The sequence below is a fragment of the Ostrinia furnacalis genome, unplaced genomic scaffold, assembly GCF_004193835.3.
Source record: "Ostrinia furnacalis isolate ACB-3 unplaced genomic scaffold, ASM419383v2 OfSCF4162, whole genome shotgun sequence".
Taxonomy (NCBI): Eukaryota; Metazoa; Arthropoda; class Insecta; order Lepidoptera; family Crambidae; genus Ostrinia; species Ostrinia furnacalis.
Window position 1 is genome coordinate 346,052 of NW_021134401.1, and position 23,572 is coordinate 369,623.

At 36.5% G+C, this 23,572-nt stretch overlaps 4 protein-coding genes across 5 annotated transcripts in view; 1 reads left to right on the forward strand and 3 right to left on the reverse strand.

Moving 5' to 3' along the window:
• LOC114358995 (Fanconi anemia group J protein homolog) overlaps positions 1–23,572 on the forward strand; it is a 101,147-nt gene that overhangs the window by 64,104 nt on the left and 13,471 nt on the right. The window contains exons 4-8 of the mRNA XM_028313211.1: positions 8,098–8,184; positions 17,504–17,663; positions 21,110–21,316; positions 22,762–22,795; positions 23,061–23,291. Of these exons, the coding sequence (XP_028169012.1) occupies positions 8,098–8,184; positions 17,504–17,663; positions 21,110–21,316; positions 22,762–22,795; positions 23,061–23,291 (719 nt within the window). The remainder of the gene's footprint in view (positions 1–8,097; positions 8,185–17,503; positions 17,664–21,109; positions 21,317–22,761; positions 22,796–23,060; positions 23,292–23,572) is intronic.
• LOC114358984 (fatty acid-binding protein 2-like) lies at positions 32–3,626 on the reverse strand. Its single transcript, XM_028313198.1, has 5 exons — positions 3,510–3,626; positions 2,752–2,921; positions 2,329–2,439; positions 1,423–1,508; positions 32–153 (listed from the first exon to the last, which is right to left on the reverse strand). The coding sequence occupies exons 1-4, from the start codon at positions 3,589–3,591 to the stop codon at positions 1,449–1,451; spliced, it is 423 nt and encodes a 140-aa protein (XP_028168999.1). The 5' UTR covers positions 3,592–3,626; the 3' UTR covers positions 32–153; positions 1,423–1,448.
• LOC114358985 (fatty acid-binding protein 2-like) lies at positions 4,180–7,658 on the reverse strand. Of its 2 annotated transcripts, none has more exons than XM_028313199.1 (5): positions 7,572–7,658; positions 7,180–7,296; positions 6,204–6,373; positions 4,837–4,944; positions 4,180–4,594 (listed from the first exon to the last, which is right to left on the reverse strand). In XM_028313199.1, exons 2-5 carry the CDS (start codon positions 7,250–7,252, stop codon positions 4,535–4,537), a joined length of 411 nt encoding a protein of 136 aa, XP_028169000.1. In that variant the 5' UTR covers positions 7,253–7,296; positions 7,572–7,658; the 3' UTR covers positions 4,180–4,534. The 2 variants fall into 2 exon arrangements, with proteins under 2 accessions (XP_028169000.1, XP_028169001.1); XM_028313200.1 differs by lacking the exons at positions 4,180–4,594; positions 4,837–4,944 and adding exons at positions 4,965–5,120; positions 5,530–5,637 and having other exon boundaries at positions 7,572–7,656.
• On the reverse strand, positions 12,694–15,100 carry LOC114358987 (fatty acid-binding protein 2-like). Its single transcript, XM_028313202.1, has 5 exons — positions 15,011–15,100; positions 14,552–14,665; positions 13,900–14,069; positions 13,320–13,427; positions 12,694–13,074 (listed from the first exon to the last, which is right to left on the reverse strand). The coding sequence occupies exons 2-5, from the start codon at positions 14,622–14,624 to the stop codon at positions 13,015–13,017; spliced, it is 411 nt and encodes a 136-aa protein (XP_028169003.1). The 5' UTR covers positions 14,625–14,665; positions 15,011–15,100; the 3' UTR covers positions 12,694–13,014.

A 23,572-nucleotide genomic window follows, 5' to 3' on the forward strand; every position in this document is an offset into this window, starting at 1 on the left:
TAAACTTGAAATGGTAACAGAAAAACTCAACTTAAAGTATACTTGATATATTAAAAATATAGAAACAAAAATAATTATAAAATAATTCAATTAATACAACGTTCATGCTTTATGGTCTGGTCAAACAATTAAAATTATATTTATCAATAATACCTACAAATAACTTAAAGATACATAAACTATTTAACTAACTTATAAATTCGTGTTGCTACTATATCCCATCCCTCCACAGTGGTTGTCTGAAATCAAATAATTTAAAATGTATTAGCCTCGCAAAAAAAGCCCAAGTTGAATGAGGTATTAGTTTTCTTTGTAGACAAAATTTTAACTTGTTTGTGCTCTCTTACTAGCTTCATTGGAGGTACTTAATATAGGTTTTTATCATACAGTATATTGAATTTCAAATATTAAATAATAAATCATTCCAAAATTAGATAAGATAGTATAAATTACTGATGATACAATGAATGAACTAATGAGTCATTTGTTTAGATATTAAAAAACCCTGATGTGTCATAAATACGTCATACGTAATTATTTAGCACTTTTTTGCCGCTGAAAATTACATTTAAGATTGGACCACAGGTTGGACGATGAAAGTTATGTTTGTTCCAGTTTTAAGAAAATGCCATTATATTCTATTTATGACCTTTCACATTTACTGATAAAAATGTATAGGAAAACTAGTGATAATGGATATTGCATCCTCGACAGAGAAATGATAGAGCTTAAACAGATCATCNCATAATTCAATAAATTAATCAATTATACAAATTTTAAATTAAATTAAATTTCGACTATCTATTACTATTCCTAATATTGCCCTTTCATCATAGTCGCCCCAAGGACCTCAGCTGTTAGCCCTTAATAACCTTTAACATTCATTTCGTCTCATGAAATGAATATAGAAGGCACGGTTGACATTATGTCCTCTACCGACCGATATAGATTAAGCCCCGGATGTTGGAAGGCAATTGCTTAGCAGGAATACTGGGTCTGAGCGCTCAGTCAAATAGATCCCAATAAGGAAAGGAAAGAAAGAGCTTAAAGATAGAAGTGACGCATCCCACATATTACACTTAAATTCTAGCAAATTTTCTAATATTGCCGTTTATACTCTAGTTTGTAATTTTGGTAGATTGGTTTACGATTCCCTTTAATCAAAAAAGTATTTTTTTTTTTCAAATCCTACTACTCTTGTAAACTTGAAATGGTAACAGAAAAACTCAACTTAAAGTATACTTGATATATTAAAAATATACAAACATAAATAATTATAAAATAATTCAATTAATACAACGTTCATGCTTTATGGTCTGATCACACAATTAAAATTACGAGTATATTCTGCCACAATAGATCAAACCTGGTCGAGCTGGCGCAAATGAAGGCCCCAAAAACCAATAATAAAATTATATTTACCTACAAATAACTTAAAGATACATAAACTATTTAACTAACTTATAAATTCGTGTTGCTACTATATCCCATCCCTCCACAGTGGTTGTCTGAAATTAAACAATTTAATTTTTATTAGCCTCGCAAGAAAAGCCCAAGTTGAATTAGGTATTATTTTTCATTGTAGACAAAAAATAAACTTGTTTGTGCTCTCTTACTAGCTTCATTGGAGGTACTTAATATAGGTTTTTATCATACAGTATATTGAATTTCAAATAGTAAATAATAAATCATTCCAAAATTAGATAAGATAGTATAAATTACTGATGATACAATGAATGAACTAATGAGTCATTTGTTTAGATATTAAAAAACCCTGATGTGTCATAAATACGTCATACGTAATTATTTAGCACTTTTTTAATGCCTCTGAAAATTTCATTTTAGATTGGACCACAGGTTGGACGATGAAAGTTATGTTTGTTCCAGTTTTAAGAAAATGCCATTATTTTCTATTTACGACATTTCATATTTAATTTTACTTGTGATTTTAGGAAAACTAGTAATAATTATCGTGCGTTTGATACTTAGTTAAAACGCCTCGACAGAGAAATGATAGAGCATAAACAGATCAACACAACTACTCCTACTCACTCTGAAAATAATAGGGTAGTTTATAAATTTAGCATAATTTTTATGAAAAAATATTTCTTATGTCAAAAAGAAACCTCTACCATAGATTTTGAATGGCAAAAAAAATTATGACGCCACTAATTAGTGAAGTAGGCTGACTTTTTATTGATTTCAAAACTACTAAAAATCGAATTAGAAGTGATTTCTTAAAAAAGTTCTGTCTCAGAATTACCCAATTATTTTATAGCGGACCAATATCATTAAATAGGGTAAAAATATGCAATTCTAGATACTAACCACGATCGTCACCTCGGGTCCGAATTCGAGCTTATGTGTGGACACTCTGCCCTCGTTGTCAGACTGTTTGTGTGTCATCACATTGCCCTCAAATGTTATTAGTCCTTTGAGCTGTAAGGCGAATAAAGGGTTAAGAATTTACATTTAAATACCTTCTAAGCGTTAACAGTCCTGTACAGTCTTCAACCTAAACACTTTGGCATCTTAATAAAGTAGCAATAGGTAGTAGCAATGTATGGAACTTTCTCTAGAAGGACAAATCGTGGATAGAGTCAGATTTCATTATTAATTTTGCCGTTAGGAACTTGGCCAGCCTCCCTAGACAAAATATTATTTTTGACAGTTTTAATTTCGAAATAGATTCGCTTCATAATTATTGTATTCAAGTTATTGCAACACTCTATAATGAAAATATGAATATACCTGGATATCGTCAGGCGAGGTGGCATCGAACTCCACACCGGGCGTGAACATGATCTCCCAGTGAAATAAGGCCCCGTGCACACTGAACGTGTAGGTCCCGCTCGCGTTCCGTCGCAGCGTCTGCGTCGGACGCACTTTCACGGCTATTTTGCGCTTTATGTATCCCATGCCTATAATTAAAAAAAACTTTAGATACTAATTTATTTTTAATCTTCCAGTTTTTTGTCAAAAGAAATACTTAGCTGAATGTCAGATATTTGCGATATTTCGTGTAAGTCTTTCGCTGCATGCGCTTTAATTTTATGCTCTCTTTCTTTTTTTTTCTAACATTGACATTCCGATACAGATAGTTCTATTGTTTTATCCGTGACTCTGACGTTTTCACACACCCACAATAGTCGCGGGAGAGTACCTGTATCATTGGTGATAAAAAGATACTGGTATGTATTGTATTTTCTGTGGCTCTGACATTATCACAAACGCACATGTTGTACCGGCTGAGTCATTGCTCTTTACATACAACAGGCGTCACCAGCCATAACAACATCAAGACATTAACTAAATATCCTTGTTAAACTGCTTTTATAGTCCATACAAAGTTTTGTAAATTGATTAGAAATTATGAATCTCACGCGGGTACAGTGTTGAATTATTAGAATGCTCTACATTTCTCGTGTGTGAATTATTACTTTCTAAATTATATTATTAATTTTTACAAAAAGACACTTTATGATATCTTATACAGTAAATTATCTTACCTAAATACTCAAGATAGGCTTCAAAGTTGTCTTCGCTGATCATCACATAACTTTTTCCCAAATAATCGTCCATCGTTGTCATTGTTTCGTTCGTTCGACTTTAACGACAGTCGTTGACTGGACAATATTGATACAATGTTATCAGTAGATAATGCTTACCTATCAGTTTAGTTGCGATTCACGAATCATAGTAAAATGTTAATCAGCAAGAGGCATAACTTCCTATATTCTTTGTATGCGTATTTGTTAAATCGATTGACGCCCGTATTCACAAACGATGCTTGCTTAAGTAAAGCAACAAATCGAATGCACAGTGTTGTATAGAGCTCTGTGATTGGTTCGTATGTGTCACCCTGTGCGGTCCACGCGCACTGTGAGACCTCATAGTAATGTTTGTGAATACGGGTGTGATTGTTACAAGCGTTACAGAGATGCATGTAAGCGTATGAAATTTGTATGCGATAAACCTCTATTTTATATAGTTTTTAAGCAGTTTTTTCTATAACCTAAAACTTACAAGAACGAATGACCTCACGAATGAATGGGTGTAATAAAGACTACACACGGAACGTAGTACGTTTCACTATTTATAGCGCCAAGGTCATCAGCTCGTAAACATGTTAATTGAATGTTAGATAAGTAGGTAAACATTTATTTTTGTTTTACAATTTTTATTAAAAAAAATATCGAATTACATTAATTGCGTTACAGTTACTAACGTGGAACAATAAACTAAAGTTCGAAGAAAACGTTTTACGAACGTAGACTTACGTCAGTATAATAATCGTATTATCAACAAAAAATGTGCAATATACATACTTGTTTACATCAATGATATTTTTAACCTTTTTGATAATAAACATTGAACTTAAATTGTCACTGTCATCTTCTTTAATAATTATAAATATGTTTAGATATCACATTAATAAAATAAATTAAGTATACATATTTACATCTTACAAACAATGTTCAAATATCGACCAGTCTTATAAATCAAGAAGTACAATTAACTATTAATAATAAGACTACTCGACTAGTTTGTAAACCCGTTTTACAACAGTGTCCATTCCCTCCATGGTTGTCGTCTGAAAATAAATAATTGAAAAGTGATAACGTGTACGTACAGCACACCAATCTACTCGTAAATATTATTATCTTAAATAATTGAAATAGATGCTATTATGCACAAAAAATGTATTGCTCGGACTCTTTTCTATAGACTCTACATACGCCAATTAAGGGGTTCTAAGTCTCAGCTGTACTCTTATATGCGTGAAAATGTAGAGTTTTGTAACTGTTAGCTAAGATATTAAAAAATAACAATTACCACGAGCGTCTCCTCTGGACCAAACACTAGTTTGTGTGTCGACACGCCACCCTTGTCTCTCTGTACGTGATTCATCACGTTCCCTTCAAATGTTATCACTCCAGTGACCTGTGAANTTTACATATCACATTAATAAAATTAATTTAGTATATTTACATCTTACAACAATGTTTTAATGGCCAGTCTTATAAATCAAGAAGTACAATTAACTATTAATAATAAGACTACTCGACTAGTTTGTAAACCCGTTTTACAACAGTGTCCAATCCCTCCATGGTTGTCGTCTGAAACCAAACAATTGAAACGTGAAAAGGTGTACAGCACACCAATGGTGTGACGGACACTTTTCTATGGACTCTACATACTCCTTAGGCCCAGAACAGACGGTGAAACGCAACTGCAACGAAACTGCAACTTTCTGATGATTCTGATGAATGAAACTGAAACTGAAAGTTTCAAACTGGTCGCGTCATGTGTGGTCTCTCAACGGACGCTATGGCAGGAACTTAGATGCAATTCAAAAGTAACTAGCAGTTGCAGTTTCGTTGCAGTTGCGTTTCACCGTCTGTTCTGGGCCTTACTCTACATTACTCATTCATAACCCCTTAGTTTCTAAGTTTCAGCTGTACTCGTATATGCGTGAAAATGTAGAGTTTTGTAACTGTTAGCTAAGATATACAAAATAACAATTACCACGAGCGTCTCCTCTGGACCAAACACTAGTTTGTGTGTCGACACGCCACCCTTGTCTCTCTGTACGTGATTCATCACGTTCCCTTCAAATGTTATCACTCCGGTGACCTGTGAAATAAAAAATAATAATAAAAACTCATTCCCCTCATAAACTAACATTTATTCATCGTGAAAAAGATTATAGGCTGTCAATAGATTCCTTCAATCTATGAAGCATGGGCATCAGTCTGCCTATTTGCCCATGTGGTGAACTCTCCTAACACAAGCATTATTTTAGCTTATTTGGAGAGATCAAGGGGAGGAGTGTTAGTATTACTTACTGAGTGATGGTATAAGGATCTGAAACGTGGTCGCTTACTATGGGCCTCATAAGAAGGCTCAAGATCACCCAAAGAGCGATGGAGCGGGCTATGCTCGGAATTTCCCTGCGTGATCGAATCAGAAATGAGGATCTCCGCAAGAGAACCAAAGTGACCGACATATCTCGCAGAATTGCTAAAATCAAGTGGCACATAGCTCGTAGAGACTAATTTGGTAATCTATTATTAATAAATAAAAAAGGTTGTATTTGAGCTTTCTCTTAATAACAATCTCACTCGGGAAGTGCAGATGCGATCTATGATGAAGCGAGCTTGTACAGAAAATGCCTTATACAAATGAAAGGGCTTTGGTACCTTTTCACCGCCAGGCGAGTCAGCTTCGTATTCCACGCCGGGTGTGAACTCCACCTCCCAGTGGAATAAGGCCGCGTGCACAGTGAACGTGTAAGTCCCGCTCTCGTTGCGCCGCAGCGTCTGCGTCGGCCGCACGTTCACGGCTATCTTGCGCTTGAAGTAATTCAAGCCTAGAAAGATGACAAGGGATATTGAAAAAATATATTAGGTAAAACATAATAAAGCCTACACATATAAATATGTAATACTCTAGCAAGAACGATTCAGTATTATTCAATAATGTTTCTGTTTAATCAATAATTCAGTTTACGTCTACTTATTAAAACAAAAAGATAACATTTTTACATATTATCATTGTAGTGTATTAGTATTTAGTACCTACTACTTATTTCTATTGTTTATTTTTAGGCAACAACTATAATCGACATTATTTTATTATGATCCAAACCATCAAATATTCTTGCATCAATAAAAACTTGCTCTAGCAGTGTTCAAGAAAGTAGAACTACNTAGAAAGATGACAAGGGATATTGAAAAAATATATTAGGTAAAACATAATAAAGCCTACACATATAAATATGTAATACTCTAGCAAGAACGATTCAGTATTATTCAATAATGTTTCTGTTTAATCAATAATTCAGTTTACGTCTACTTATTAAAACAAAAAGATAACATTTTTACATATTATCATTGTAGTGTATTAGTATTTAGTACCTACTACTTATTTCTATTGTTTATTTTTAGGCAACAACTATAATCGACATTATTTTATTATGATCCAAACCATCAAATATTCTTGCATCAATAAAAACTTGCTCTAGCAGTGTTCAAGAAAGTAGAGCTACGTAAATGGTCAGCAATCAGCATCCTGATGGCTTTGGTCAGCTTGACGTGAACTGATGATTATTATTGGAAAATTAACTCTAATCATTTAACCACTGAGGTCATTGTTATAAAACTAAGTTTCGCTCACCTTTGTACTCGAGGTAGGCCTCGAAGTTCTCCTCGCTGACCATCACGTAGCTTTTTCCCAAATATTCTTCCATTGTATTGTTTCGATCGACTTCGACGACACTCGTAGACTGTTGATCTGTAATCGTGCGTTATGTTATCAGTCCGTAACAAATTCTTATCACTGACACATCGTGAAATCTTATGTTTAAATATAAAAAAAGTGATTTCTATCGAAGTTAAAATTAATTTAATGACAACATGCAACTTTTTGATAAGATAAAACCCCAATCAGGTTTATTTGTTTGATGTATTTATAGAGACGTTAACTTTAATCCAGATTTTTGCTAATCCCGAATCATCGAAAAGTCACGCTTGTTATGAATAGCAAAGTAAGAACTCTCAAACACTTACCGGAACGACCGAGTCCGATTGAATGATGCAATCAAATCTAACGTTTTAGTAGCGTCGTGACAATACGTAAAGTACGTTACCCTAACGGCAAGGCCAAGCGACAATGTTAATTAGCACTAATTTATACATTATTTTGATTTGATTGGAGCATTCATGACTTGACAGTTTTTTTAGGCGCTGAGGTCAATTTTTATATGATGAATATTTATTTATTTTACGTGATACAACTTATTAGTGTCGATCTTATAAATATAATAAAGAGGAAAGATTTGATTGTCTGTTGTATTGTACATATAGGCTCCGAAACTACTGGACCAATTTGTATGGTATAAGTTAGTATGGTATAAGTTAATAAATCTAAGAATTCACTTTTACTATACGAGTAGGATCAACTTCAAAAGACACTTGTCAGTCGACGACTCGACGTCATACAGATATTGAATAGGGATCTTTTAAAACTTACTCGTATTTTCACATTGAACTGGATACAAAAGATGAACTTAATGATTATGTCGTTCTCTTCCAGGTGAGAAGAGTATATACGACAAACCGGTTAACTGTGGCGACAATAGTTGCAGCAAGCGCCAGGAGCCGCTCCAAGACAGCTTTGAAGGTAAATCATCATCATAGCCGAAGAACAGCGTTGCCAGTTTTTTTTTCGCCAAGTCGGGACTTTGGTACTTTTTGAGTGAAAATAGCGGGATTCTTCCGTCAAAAGCGGGACATAGTAAAAAAACGTATATAATCAAAGGTTTTCAAATATGTATCTTTTTATTGACTTAAAATTACGTTTACGTGACAATAGATAGCAAAAGTGGCCATAGAAAATGTATTTTAACAAAAAAATTATATTTTAAATCAGATTAAGGGCTGATTTTTCAATCGTTGGATAACTTTTAACTAAAGAATAAGTTTGACACATTGACAGATTTAGTATGAGAAATATGTCAAAATGACAAGATTATTCTTCAGTTAAAATTTATCTGACGATTGAAAAATCAGCCCTTACTCTATAGTTAAATTCGTCTTTAGAATAAAAAATTAAAAAAGTTTTATTCTTTATAATAATATGGCGTTTCAAACAATAGTCTGGTGAAGTGAGTGTCTCTCTCCGAAAAGCGGGACAGAGCCTGTCCCGCGCGGGACATTTAAATTTGATTTAAAAATCGGGACGTCCCGCCAAAATCGGGACGTCTGGCAACGCTGCCTAAGAAGGTGAAGGTGTCTGACAGGCTGACTCGTAAGCCGAGGAACGCAGGTTCGATCCCCTTGACTTGTGAGCCCACAAGCATATTTATTTAGATTACCACCAGGGATTAACGGTATTATTACTCTAAAAGAGAATTTGGCCTACACTCCTAAATCTGAAGTTAAAAAGTTTGTATAAATTCTACTACCTACGTCTTTGAAAAGTAGAGGCAGGACTCTACCTAGGTCCTCAGTTATTATGCTCCCTAATTATTATTAACAATGGGTCTACTTCACATCATGATTTGCATAAACTCTTGCTTTTGCAAAATCCAGGGGTGATAGAAAGAGACGAATAGATATAAACGGACATTATCCTACAGAGTGAAGGCCATCAGTATTGTTATTATTTTTTCTTTTGAATCAGACAGTGACTGAGTTGGTTGCGGTGTTTTTTCTCACCATTGGCCAAATGTTGGTCTCAAAGCGCTAGTAGGACAAAAAAATTATGAGACATGTAAGGGCTTCGCGAAGAGCAAAACTTTAAGTTTTTTTTATATGCCTTGCAATAAATACCTATGATTTGAAACGGGTTCTGGCAAAAAAAACTTCCGTCGGATATACAACTGAAAATAAAGTTATTTTGTCAGTTTTTGCTGACGGTACAGGCTCGCTGATCCAAGATGGCGGGAGCATGACAATGACGCCATTACGGGGATTGCGTTGCGCCTTGCGACGCGCCTAATGAAAGTATTGAGCCCATTCGAGACCGCTTCAGCGTGAAAAGGGGGTAGCGGGCACCAGCGCATTATACACTATACACACTCCGTTGTATATGTCTCTCTCTTAGCCCTTAATAAAAGTTTGGGTTTATTTAGGGTACTACTTTCGCGCCGCAACTTTATTTCTTAATATTTTTTCACACCCGCGCATAAGTAGTGATTTTATCTTCGTTATATTCTTTGCGACCAAACGGAGCATGTCTTTCTCTGAGATCTCACTATCTCCGTAACCTATTTATTATTTGTCGTTTAAGCAACTACTACTACTCTTCTAACTCGTTCCTTATTACTTTTCTTTTCTTCTGATTTATTTCGTTATAAGATAGTTCAATTTCTACTCTTCTTCAAAAAAGGCGACAAAACCTTGTTGAAGAATTATAGACCCATCTCACTTCTGAGCCATGTCTACAAGCTGTTTTCGAGAGTCATCGAGAATCGTCTCATTCATGAATTTCGTTTTGAAGAACAGGCTAAGGTCATAGATCATACTATTCATACTGCTTCGTTTCATCTTTTTCGAGTAGAGTTTTTCAATGCATAAATTTATTCATCAAATTTTGTTATGATTAAGACATTTTTTATGATAAAGGTACAAACGCAACGATAAGAACGGATTTTTTATTTTTAAATAGCTTAATTTTAACACTATCAGGAACTATGCTATATGGTTCCTTCAAGACTAACCTGATTTCCACTAAGCAAACAATCTTTGGTTCTGTTTAGTTATAAAAATTTTGTAACAATTTTTGCTAAATGGAACCAACCAACATTGGTTCTAGTTTGCATAATTAGTTTAAATAAGTGCTTAGGGACCATGCTGTATAGTGCTTTATAGTTTTTAAAAGTTGGCCAAAGCGGGTTGGTTCCGCAAGTGACAGTGCTGTATCTCTGTTGGAGGCTTCCGGCGACTGGGACCGCAATTAACTGGGACCGCGGTCCCAGTCGCCGGATCCGTAAAAAATAAATAATTTTCTTCCGGCAACTGGGACCACTCATAGATAACTTAGAAAAATATATTATTCAGGCCAAAATCGGTACAGTCATACGAAAAAAAATACTAAATTATTTATATGAATATCATTGACTCGTTCAAGACATGATTTTATACTATGCGCTTAGTAATAAGTAGATTAAGCTAACACAAAGGGAATTATAATTATGATTGTATATATTTATTTTTTTTTTTTTATCCACAACCGGGAAGCTCTTGGCCTGTATCTCACCTGATGGTAAGTGATGATCAGGCCGAAGGTGGAAGCGAGCTTCACCCGGAATCCTCAACCACCGAGGAACTGGCTATCTTACCTCTAACTGCCGGAACACAATAATGCTGTTAACATTGTTGTTATGGCGACAGACTTAGGTAAGATGGTGGTAGCTAGCCAGGCGGACTTAGAACAAGCCCTACCACCAACCAAANGAGTCTTCAAACTAAACACTTTGGCATCTTAATAAAGTAGCAATAGGTATTAGCAATGTATGGAACTTTCTCTAGAAGGACAAATCGTGGATAGAGTCAGATTTCATTGTTAATTTTGCCGTTAGGAACTTGGCCAGCCTCCCTAGACAAAATATTATTTTTGACAGTTTTAATTTCGAAATAACTTCGCTTCGTAATTATTGTATTCAAGTTATTGCAACACTCTATAATGAAAATATGAATATACCTGGATATCGTCAGGCGAGGTGGCATCGAACTCCACACCGGGCGTGAACATGATCTCCCAGTGAAATAAGGCCCCGTGCACACTGAACGTGTAGGTCCCGCTCGCGTTCCGTCGCAGCGTCTGCGTCGGACGCACTTTCACGGCTATTTTGCGCTTTATGTATCCCATGCCTATAATTAAAAAAACTTTTTAATCTTCCAGTTTTTTGTCAAAAAAAATACTTAGCTGAATGTCAGATATTTGCGATATTTCGTGTAAGTCTTTCGCTGCATGCGCTTTAATTTTATGCTCTCTTTCTTTTTCTAACATTGACATTCCGATACAGATAGTTCTATTGTTTTATCTGTGACTCTGACATTTTCACACACCCACAATAGTCGCGGGAGAGTACCTGTATCATCTATATATATATAAAAGAAAGTCGTGTTAGTTACTCCACTTATAACTCAAGAACGGCTGAACCGATTTAGCTGAAAATTGTCAGGGAGGTAGTTTAGAGCCAGGAGAAGGACATAGGATACTTTTTATCCCGTTCGAAATTAAAAAAAAGTCTGTTTATTTATTGCCATTAAGGCGGAACAAAGTTCGCCGGGTCAGCTAGTTGGTGATAAAAAGATACTGGTATGTATTGTATTTTCTGTGGCTCTGACGTTATCACAAACGCACATGTTGTACCGGCTGAGTCATTGCTCTTTACATACAACAGGCGTCACCAGCCATAACAACATCAAGTCATTAACTAAATATCCTTGTTAAACTGCTTTTATAGTCCATACAAAGTTTTGTAAATTGATTAGAAATTATGAATCCCACGCGGGTACAGAGTTGAATTATTAGAATGCTCTACATTTCTCGTGTGTGAATGAATTATGACTTTCTAAATTATATTATTATTTTTTACAAAAAGACACTTTATGATATCTTACACTTTATGATATCTTATACAGTGAAATATCTTACCTAAATACTCAAGATAGGCTTCAAAGTTGTCTTCGCTGATCATCACATAACTTTTTCCCAAGTAATCGTCCATCGTTGTCATTGTTTCGTTCGTTCGACTTTAACGACAGTTGTTGACTGGACAGTATTGATACAATGTTATCAGTAGATAATGACTTATCAGTTTAGTTGCGATTCACGAATCATAGTAAATGTTAATCAGCAAGAGGGATAACTTCCTATATTCTTTGTATGCGTATTTGTTAGATCGATTGATTGTTACAGGCGTTACAGAGATGCGTGCATGCCTTTGATATGATTTTCTATATGATAAAACAGCTATCTATACATGTATTTCTAATAAGTTTTTTTTATAACCTAAAACTTACAAGAACGAATGACCTCACGAATGAATGGGCGTAATAAAGACTACACACGGAACGTAGTACGTTTCACTATTTATAGCGCCAAGGTCATCAGCTCGTAAACATGTTAATTGAATGTTAGATAAGTAAGTAAACACTTTTTTTTGTTTTGCAATTTTTATTTAAAAAAAACAACAATGGCTTAGTAACGTGGAATAATAAACTAAAGAGAGACAACGGTCTACGAACATAGAACGTACGTCAGTATAATCATAATATTATTTTATTATCAACAAAAAAGTGCAACTAAAGTTACATCAATGGTGTTTTAAGTTTTAACCTTAATGGACTTAAATTGTCACTGTCATCTTCTTTAATCATTATAATTTATTGTTTACATATCACATTAATAAAATTAATTGAGTATATTTACATCTTACAACAATGTCCAAATGGCCAGTCTTATAAATAAAAAAGTAACAATTAACTATTAATAATAAGGCTACTCGACTAGTTTGTAAACCCGTTTTACTACAGTGTCCAATCCCTCCATGGTTGTCGTCTGAAACCAAACAATTGAAACGTGATAAGGTGTACAGCACACCAATCTGCTCGTAAATATTATTATCTTATCTTATGTAAGTAATTAAAATAAATGCTATTATGCACAAAAAAATGTATTGCTGGTGTGACGGACTCTTTTCTATGGATTCTCCATACTCCAATTAAGGGGTTCTAAGTTTCAGCTGTACTCATATGCGTGAAAATGAAGAGATTTGTTACTAAGAGATTAAAAATATCAATTACCACGAGCGTCTCCTCTGGACCAAACACTAGTTTGTGTGTGGTCACGCCACCCTTGTCTCTCTGTACGTGATTCATCACGTTCCCTTCAAATGTTATCACTCCGGTGACCTGTGAAATAAAAAATAATAATAACAACTCATTTCCCTCATAAACTGTCGCTGTCCATAGATTCCTTCAATCTATGAAGCATGGGCATCAGCCTGCCTGTTTTGCCCATGCCCTCTCCTAACACAAGCATTATTTTAGCTTAGTTGGAGGGATCCAGGGCAGTCTTAGTATTACTTACTAATTTGGTAATCTATTAGTAATAAATAAAAAAATAGTATTTGAGCTTTCTCCTATAACAATCTCACCTGGAGGAGCAGATCTGATCTATGATGAAGCAAGCTGGTCCAGAAAATGCCTTGTACAAACGAAAGGGCTGCAGCTGTGCCAAATATTTTGACTAATAGTTAGGGCTTAATTGTAGAGTTATAGAAGGTTGGCCCCACGTGAGATCTGATAACTTCTTCACAGTGCGAGCCATTATGGTTTCGTGTTGGCAACATTTTACATGAACATTTTTTGGTGGGAAAAATACCTTTTCACCGTCTGGCGAGTCAGCTTCGTATTCCACGCCGGGTGTGAACTCCACCTCCCAGTGGAATAAGGCCGCGTGCACAGTGAACGTGTAGGTCCCGCTCTCGTTGCGCCGCAGCGTCTGCGTCGGCCGCACGTTCACGGCTATCTTGCGCTTGAAGTAATTCAAGCCTAGAAAGATGACAAGGGAAAAAAATAAATTAGGTAAAACATAATAAAGAATAAAGCCTACACATATAAATATGTAATACTCTAGCAAGAACGATTCAGTATTATTCAATAATGTTTCTGTTTAATCAATAATTCAGTTTACGTCTACTTATTAAAACAAAAAGATAACATTTTTACATATTATCATTGTAGTGTATTAATATTTAGTACCTACTACTTATTTCTATTGTTTATTTTTAGGCAACAACTATAATCGACATTATTTTATTATAATCCAAACCATCAAATATTCTTGCATCAATAAAAACTTGCTCTAGCAGTGTTCAAGAAAGTAGAACTACGTATTTACGTGACCATTTGGTCAGCATCCTGAATTCCTGATGGCTTTGGTCAGCTTGACGTGAACTGATGATGATTATTGGAAAATTAACTCTAATCATTTAACCACTGAGGTCATAGTTATAAAACTAAGTTTCGCTTACCTTTGTACTCGAGGTAGGCCTCGAAGTTCTCCTCACTGACCATCACGTAGCTTTTTCCCAAATATTCTTCCATTTTGTTTCGATCGACTTCAACGACACTCGTAGACTGTTGATCTGTAATCGTGCGTTATGTTATCAGTCCATAACAAATTCTTATCACTGACACATCGTGAAATCTTATGTTTAAATATAAAAAATGATTTCAATCAAAGTTAAAATTAATTGAATTGACAACATGCAACTTTTTGAAGTAAGATAAGATAAAACGTCTTCCTAGAAATATTACTTGGTTTGTTTGATGTTCATTGATAGACAAATTTTAATCTAGATTCTATAGGCTTATCCCTAATTTAAACGTTGCGCTATTATAAGAACTTCCAGAATATCATTTTAAATCATATTAATGCTAATCCCTTATTTAAAACTTGAATTGTAAATAAGAACTCTTTAAACACTTACCGGAACGACCGAGTCCGACTGAATGATGCAATCAAATCTAACTTTTCTATTAGTATCGTCGTGACAATACGTAAAGTACGTTACCCTAACGGCAAGGCCAAGCGACAATGTTAATTTACACTAATTTATACATTATTTTTATTTGATTGGAGCATCCATGACTTGACAGTTTTTAGGCGCTGAGGTTTTTTATGTGATGATGGATATTTATTTTAAGCGATATTAGTGTCGATCTAATAAATATTATAATGAGGAAAGATTTGATTTGTTGTATTGATTAAGCTCCGAAACTACTGGACCAATTTGTATGGTAGGTAGGTATAAGTTAATAGTAAGTTCAATCGGTTTTTTGAATCGGTAATAATTCACTTTTACTATACGAGTAGGATCAACTTCAAAAGACACGTATCAGTCGACGTCATACAGATATTGAATAGGGATATTTTAAAACTTACTCGTATTTTCACATTGAACTGGATACAAAAGACGAACTTAATGCAATATGTCATTCTCTTCCAGGTGAGAAGAGTATATACGACAAACCGGTTAACTGTGGCGACAATAGCTGCAGCAAGCGCCAGGAGCCGCTTCAAGACAGCTTTGAAGGTAAATCATCATCATAGCCGAAGAAGGTGAAGGTGTCTGACAGGCAGGTTCGATCCCCTCCGCAGCTCGACTTGTGAGCCCACAAGTATATTTAGATTACCACCAGGAATTAGCGGTATTATTACTCTAAAAGAGAATTTGGCATACACTCCTAAATCTGAAGTTAAAAAATTTGTATAAATTCTACTACCTACGTCTTAAAAGCTTTGAAAAGTAGAGTCAGGACTCTACCTAGGTCCTAAGTTATAGTTGCTCCCTAATTATTATTAACAATGGGTCTACTTCACATCATGATTTGCATAAACTCTTGCTTTTGCAAAATCAAGGGGTGATAGAAAGAGATGAATGAATGAGATACAAATGGACATTATCCTACAGAATGAAGGCCATCAGTATTGTTATTATTTTTTCTTTTGAATCAGACAGTAGTGACTGAGTTGGTTGCGGTGTTTTTTCTCAGCATTTGCCAAATGTTGGTCTCAAAGCGCTGGTAGGGCAAAAAGATTATGAGGCATGTAAAGGCTTCGCTGAGAGCAAAACTATAAGTTTTTTTTATCTGTCTTGCAATAAATACCTGTGATTTAAAACGGGTTCTGGCAAAAAACTTCAGTCGGATATACAACTGAAAATAAAGTTATTTTGTCAGTTTTTGCTGACGGTACAGGCTCGCTGATCCAAGATGGCGGGAGCATGACAATGACGCCATTACGGGGATTGCGTTGCGCCTTGCGACGCGCCTAATGAAAGTATTGAGCCCATTCGAGACCGCTTCAGCGTGAAAAGGGGGTAGCGGGCACCAGCGCATTATACACTATACACACTCCGTTGTATATGTCTCTCTCTTAGCCCTTAATAAAAGTTTGGGTTTATTTAGGGTACTACTTTCGCGCCGCAACTTTATTTCTTAATAATTTTTCACACCCGCGCATAACGCCCGGTTCATATATGTCTCAGTTTTACTGTTCCGTTTTATCATGTACGTTTTTTTTTTCATCGATGGCATATGTATTTGTATGAGCGACTTCACACATAAGACAGTATTTTGTATACAGTAAAACATACAAGACAAAACGGAACATGTGTGAACCGGGTGTAAGTAGTGATTTTATCTTCGTTATATTCTTTGCGACCAAACGTAGCATGTCTTTCTCTGAGGTCTCATTATCTTTGTCGCTTATGCAACTACTACTACTCTTTAAACTCGTTCCTTATTACCCTTCTTTTCTTCTGATTTATTTCGTTATAAGATAGTTCAATTTCTTCAGGAATAATTTATAACTTTCACACTAGTTAAGCTGTGAATATGAAGATGTTGGCTACACTAATGTCTTTTTATTTTATTACATATTATATCAAAACATACACGTACATTCTAGGTTTAATGCCACAAAGTATATCTACAAGTATGTCGTGAGGTAAGGGACAGACCGCAGTTTGTGTGTAGCCCTAGGGCGGGACGTGGCTTATGTCGCGCGTCCCCCTCTCATTCCGCTCGCTGACTGTCTACCCACATAGTGTTTCTCCCTGCTGGGGAAAAATAAAATTACAGTGACATGTTAGTATGGTATAATAAGTATAATAACTTTTATTAAGAAATCAACCAAGGAATCCTAAACAAACTATCTAGGAAAGCACCTACATTAAATATCAAAGTTTTTGTCTCGTATTTTATATACCTAGAAATAATCAATTTAGATTGAGCTTCATATACCTAGATTGACTGTATAAAAAATTATTGTTCACTTCCCAAACTTAAGTTGGACTTCAATTCAAATCGGCGACTTTGCCTGAGTAAGAGTACCTGCTTCGGCAATACATACAGATATTATCTGTATGTATACTCGTAGTTTTGTAATCAGTATATCATCAATGTAAACACTTCGGCAGGTACTCCAGAGAAGGGCTTGGTCAGAATACAAAAAAGGCGGCGTGTCAACTCCACGGAGAGTTCGTCTGGGAGCTCCACAAAGGGTAGCCCGTACAAGCTGCCCTCCACTCCCCAGAAACCAGGGTTCATGGCAGACCCTCAAACGCCGGAGAGCGCCAAGTAAGCAATCTGATAGATTTTCTTGAATGAGCTTGGGAACTGCTTTGCTTGAACTTGACCTTTGATTGCATTGGGTTTTTTTTCATCTAACCTTATAAAGTACTTAGTTAATTTGAAAAGAATGTATGTAGGAAAAATGTTTACACCAAACTCCTACTAGAAAGCTAAAAAATACTTTTAATAGTAGTAAGTTTACCGCAATAGTCAATGTTCGACGGGGTTCGAACTTACGTTTCTCAGACCTCGAAGGACCTTATAGCTCTATTTATTTATAGTAGGAATAGATTTAGGTGTTTAGGTAGTTTTAAATGAGTTTCTGTTCTGTGAAAATTAACGTGATGATTGTAAATGACATTGGGAACTTTTTGCCCCACTTTTCGAAAAGTAGCGGACACAAACGAAACCTATCACAGATGATACATACTAATATCCAATGAATTTCCGTGCATTTTTTTTCTCTCTTATATGGGAATATTGAGTAAATGAAGTTTTAATATTTTATTTTATTTTACATTTAGGTAACATTTTTGACGACCTCCGTGGCAGAGAGGCGCACACACCGGTTTTCAAGGTGTGCCGGGCCAATCCTGAGGTCCCGGGTTTGATTCCCGGCCGGGACAATATAGAAAACGATCTTTTCACATTGTTTCTGGTTTGGGTGTGTTGTGGTTCGTTGTTCCCGATTTCCATAACACAAATGCCTTGTAGCTACTTATTTTGGGTTGGAGTAATATATGAGATGTTGTCTAATATTAATTTAAGTATTTATAATATTTTATTTATTTATATTTTTTATTTATTTATATTATTTTATTTCCTTTTATTGGTTACTCTGCAATGCCAAACAACATAACATGTAAAAATATCAAATCATTTTAGACAAATATATTTTCAACTTAGACTCGTTATATCTCAGAATTCCCATATCTCACAACATAGCGCTTTAAGTGAATATACCTACAAGTATAAAGCTTTGAAATAAAATACGTTTAATTTTTGTCCGCCGTGGGGCATTTTCTCATATTAAAGTTCCCAATGTCAAAAAATTAAGAATTATCTTGCAAATTGTGTGTATCATTTTCACGTTTCATTGTACAGGACCGAGCTGTCATCATTAACATAATCGTAAAAGTGTGCTTTGAGATTTCGCAGCAGCACAGAATAAGTAATAGTACAGGTACAGAAGGATTACTCCGCAAGACGATTTAAATAAATGCGAGTCTTGCTACGACGCGATACAGTGGAATTCAGCTCGCACAGCACTACGTACCTACAATTTTATTCACCTACAAGTTTTATCTCTTTCTATCGCGTGCCTCTGAACTCTTCTTACGCTGTTAGGGTTGCTGTCTAGTGAAAAAATAATTAATCTACCTATTTGTAATAAGGTACGTATGTAGGTAAGTACGCATTCATTATGGAAAGCCTTGGGAGAGGCCTTTGTCCAGTAGTGGACGTCANATTTTTTCACACCCGCGCATAAGTAGTGATTTTATCTTCGTTATATTCTTTGCGACCAAACGGAGCATGTCTTTCTCTGAGATCTCACTATCTCCGTAACCTATTTATTATTTGTCGTTTAAGCAACTACTACTACTCTTCTAACTCGTTCCTTATTACTTTTCTTTTCTTCTGATTTATTTCGTTATAAGATAGTTCAATTTCTTCAGGAATAATTTATAACTTTCACACTAGTTAAGCTGTGAATATGAAGATGTTGGCTACACTAATGCTCTTTTTATTTTGTTACATATTATATCAAAACATACACGTACATTCTAGGTTTAATGCCACAAAGTATAGCTACAAGTATGTCGTGAGGTAAGGGACAGACCGCAGTTTGTGTGTAGCCCTAGGGCGGGACGTGGCTTATGTCGCGCGTCCCCCTCTCATTCCGCTCGCTGACTGTCTACCCACATAGTGTTTCTCCCTGCTGGGGAAAAATAAAATTACAGTGACATGTTAGTATGGTATAATAAGTATAATAACTTCTATCAAGAAATCAACTTCGGAATCCTAAACAAACTACCTATCTAGGAAACCACCTACATTAAATATCAAACTTTTTGTTTCGTAAGTTAGGTAACTTAGAAATAATCAATTTAGATTGAGCTTCATATAGATTCACTGTTTAAAAAATGTTTGTCTCTTTCCAAACTTAAGTTGGATTTCAATTGTAAATGGACAGTTTTTCTCATTCGATATCGGCGACTTTGATTTGAAATTATGGTTATTTCTCCCTGGCACAGCAAAAAGACCATTATTAAGTCATCTTAAGAGTACCCGCTTCGGGAATACATACAGTTACAGGTATTAGTTTTGAAATCAGTATGAGTATATCATCAATGTAAACACTTCGACAGGTACTCCAGAGAAGGGCTTGGTCAGAATACAAAAAAGGCGGCGTGTCAACTCCACGGAGAGTTCGTCTGGAAGCTCCACAAAGGGTAGCCCGTACAAGCTGCCCTCCACTCCCCAGAAACCAGGGTTCATGGCAGACCCTCAAACGCCGGAGAGCGCCAAGTAAGCAATCTGATAGATTTTCTTGAATGAGCTTGGGAACTGCTTTGTTATGTGTGATTGCTTGAACTTGACCTTTGATTGCATTGGTTTTTTTTTTCATCTAACCTTATAAAGTACTTAGTTAATTTGAAAAGAATGTATGTAGGAAAAATGTTTACACCAAACTCCTACTAGAAAGCTAAAAAATACTTTTATTAGTAGTAAGTTCACCGCAATAGTCAATGTTCGACGGGGTTCGAACTTACGTTTCTCAGATCTCGAAGGACCTTAAAGCTCCATTTATTTATAGTAAAATCACTATTTATTTTTAGTAGGAATAGATTTAGGTGTTAAGGTATTTTTAAAGGAGTTTCTGTTCTGTGAAAATTAACGTGATGAATGTAAATGTAAAGAGAAATAAGAATTATCTTGCATATTGTGTGTATCATTTTCACGTTTCATTGTACAGGACCGAGCTGTCATCATTAACATAATCGTAAAAGTGTGCTTTGAGATTTCGCAGCTGTCACTAACTGGGATGCCTCGCTTTGCCCGCCACTTGCCTCAGGTTTGATTGCAAGATTGTACAGTCGACAGCAAATCAATCTACCGCACAGTGACGAACTTCCGCAATCGATTTTCAACTTTATAAAATCCAGTCGCCGAGCACTCGCATACTCGCACTTATATTGCTGTCGCGCTCGCATACTCACTGCGGCCGCCCGTGGCACAGTCGCGACAGCAATTTAATTACTCGCGAGCGATAAGGATTGCTTGGGGTCATTGGACTAAATTCTATCTGCGCGACGACCGGACTTTACCAGTTCATTCAAGCTTCAATCAATTCAAGAAGTTAGTCATTTTGAGGTAGACTCTGTTGTTGTAACTTGTTTAGTGTTTAAGGTAAATGAGACAGGTGACGGGTACAAGCTACGTGTTTCCAGATTCCTGATCAGGCTTTTGCATAACTGGGTCACGGACGATGTTAATTGCAGCGTACCCACCATATACTATGGCGCGAGGACCCATAAACAGCTGCAGCAGGTCATCAAGGAGTTCAAGCGAACCTCGTACCGCGGGGAGGCCAAGATGACGGTGCTCTCGAGTAGGGACTACAGCTGTATAAGGGACTTCGACAAGAACTTGTGGACATCTAAGAANGTCCGTTTCGAACCACTACACCAAACGGCCGACGAAATATAACATAATGGTTTTAAAGTTTGATAAGCCAGCTTTTACGAGTATATGTCGATTTAAAGACCTTACGAATCAAAAACAGTTTAATACACTCAATTGCTAGGAAGCCAGCTATAACATATTTTGAGTAGATTTGTGCTTAGTTTGGGAATATTTTCAGCCATTTATAAGTCGCTCGACTGTCGTTGATGACCTCAACTGTTGTTGAATTAAATGCAATTTACAAAACTTAACTTATTCGTCATAAACTGTAGGTACCCATTCCATTTTGTTCTTCATTCTATTCCAGCCCCACGCATCCGCTGACAGGCCAAAAGGCGAGAGCAACTGCAAATTCTACGACAACCGGACAGCATTGCACCACGGCTCGCTGCCGCCGGCTTTCGACCTTGAGGAGTTGGTAGAAGCTGGCAAAGAGAACGGCTCATGTCCCTACTTCGCTGCCAGGGCCANTAGGGCCATGGCCGCTAGCGCTCATATCGTCTTCTGCCCATACAACTACTTGATAGAACCTAGCATTAGGAGCAGTGTAAGTAGTGTTTGAGTGCCGTTCTCATCGCGTAATTTTTGTCAGAGAGTTACAAGGAGAACCGCTCGTGTCCATACCTGCTTCATTGCCGATCTGGTGAAGGTCCGGGAAGTACCTGTACAGAACTGGTTGTTGTGAAAATTTTCGGGAGGGCCTTTGTCTAACAGTTGAAGCGGGACATGTTTATCCGCTATCTTCTTCATCATTACCATCTTCAATTCAGCCACTGCTGAATAAAGGCCTCTTCCAATTATTTACAAATTGCCCGGTTCGTAGCAGCTTGCATCCAGGGACTTCCTACAACCTTTATAAAGTCATCTGTCCACCTTTTTGGAAGTATGTAAAAATTTGAAGATTTATTAATTAATTGTGATATTCCAGATGCAAATAAACCTGAAAGAGAATATCGTGGTGATAGACGAAGCTCACAACATTGAAGACATCTGCCGCGACGCCGCATCATTCAGCTTCACCAGAGAGCAGCTGCAAGCTGCCATCACCGTAAGTACAAGTATCATCATCATCATCATCACACCTGTGAGAACATCGTGGTGATCAACGAGGCACACAATATCGAAGACATCTGCCGCGACGCCGCATCATTCAGCTTCACCAGAGAGCAGCTACAGGCTGCCATCACCGTAAGTACAAGTATCATCATCATCATCATCATCAAACCTGAGAGAACATCTGGTGATCGACGAGGCGCACAACATCGAAGACATCTGCCGCGACGCCGCATCATTCAGCTTCACCAGGGAGCAGCTGCAGGCCGCCAGCATTGTAAGTACAAGCTGTATCATCATCATCATCATCATCANCCAGTAGGGACTACAGCTGTATAAGGGACTTCGATAAGAACTTGTGGACTTCTAAGAACGACATGTGCAGAGGCTGCATTAAGGTTGGTCATGATCGTGGATATTACCTTCCATCATAATGGACGTTAATTTAGTTTCGAATCCCACAAGAGTCAAATGTTAATTTGCTGAGCACTAGCATTTATGTTTACAAAAAAAACTATTATGCTTGCTTAGTTTAGGAGGAATACTTTCAGCCATTTATAATTCGCTCTATTGTTCTTGAATTAAATGAACAATTTGTAAAGCTGAACCTCTTCATCATAAACTGTAGGTATCCATTCCATTTTGTTCTTCATTCTATTCCAGCCCCACGCATCCGCTGACAGGCCAAAAGGCGAGAGCAACTGCAAATTCTACGACAACCGGACAGCATTGCACCACGGCTCCCTACCGCCAGCCTTCGACCTTGAGGAGTTGGTGGAAGCTGGAAAAGAGAACAGCTCCTGTCCCTACTTCGCTGCTAGGGCCATGGCCGCTAGTGCTCATATAGTCTTCTGCCCCTACAACTACTTGATAGAACCTAGCATCAGGAGCAGTGTAAGTAGTATTTGTGTGCGGCTCTCATCGTGTAATTTTTGTTAGAGAATTGCAAGGAGAACCGCTCGTTTCTATACCTACTTCATTGCCGATCTGGTGAAGGTCATGGGAAGCACTTGGATGCGGGCAGTGCAGAACTAGTTGTGAAAATTCTTGGGAAGGCTTTTGTTTAGCAGTTGAAGCGAGAGATGTTCATCCGCTATCTTCTTCATTATGTACCGTATTCATTTCAGTTACTGCTAAACAAAGGCCTCCTCTAATGATTTCCAAATCGCCCGATT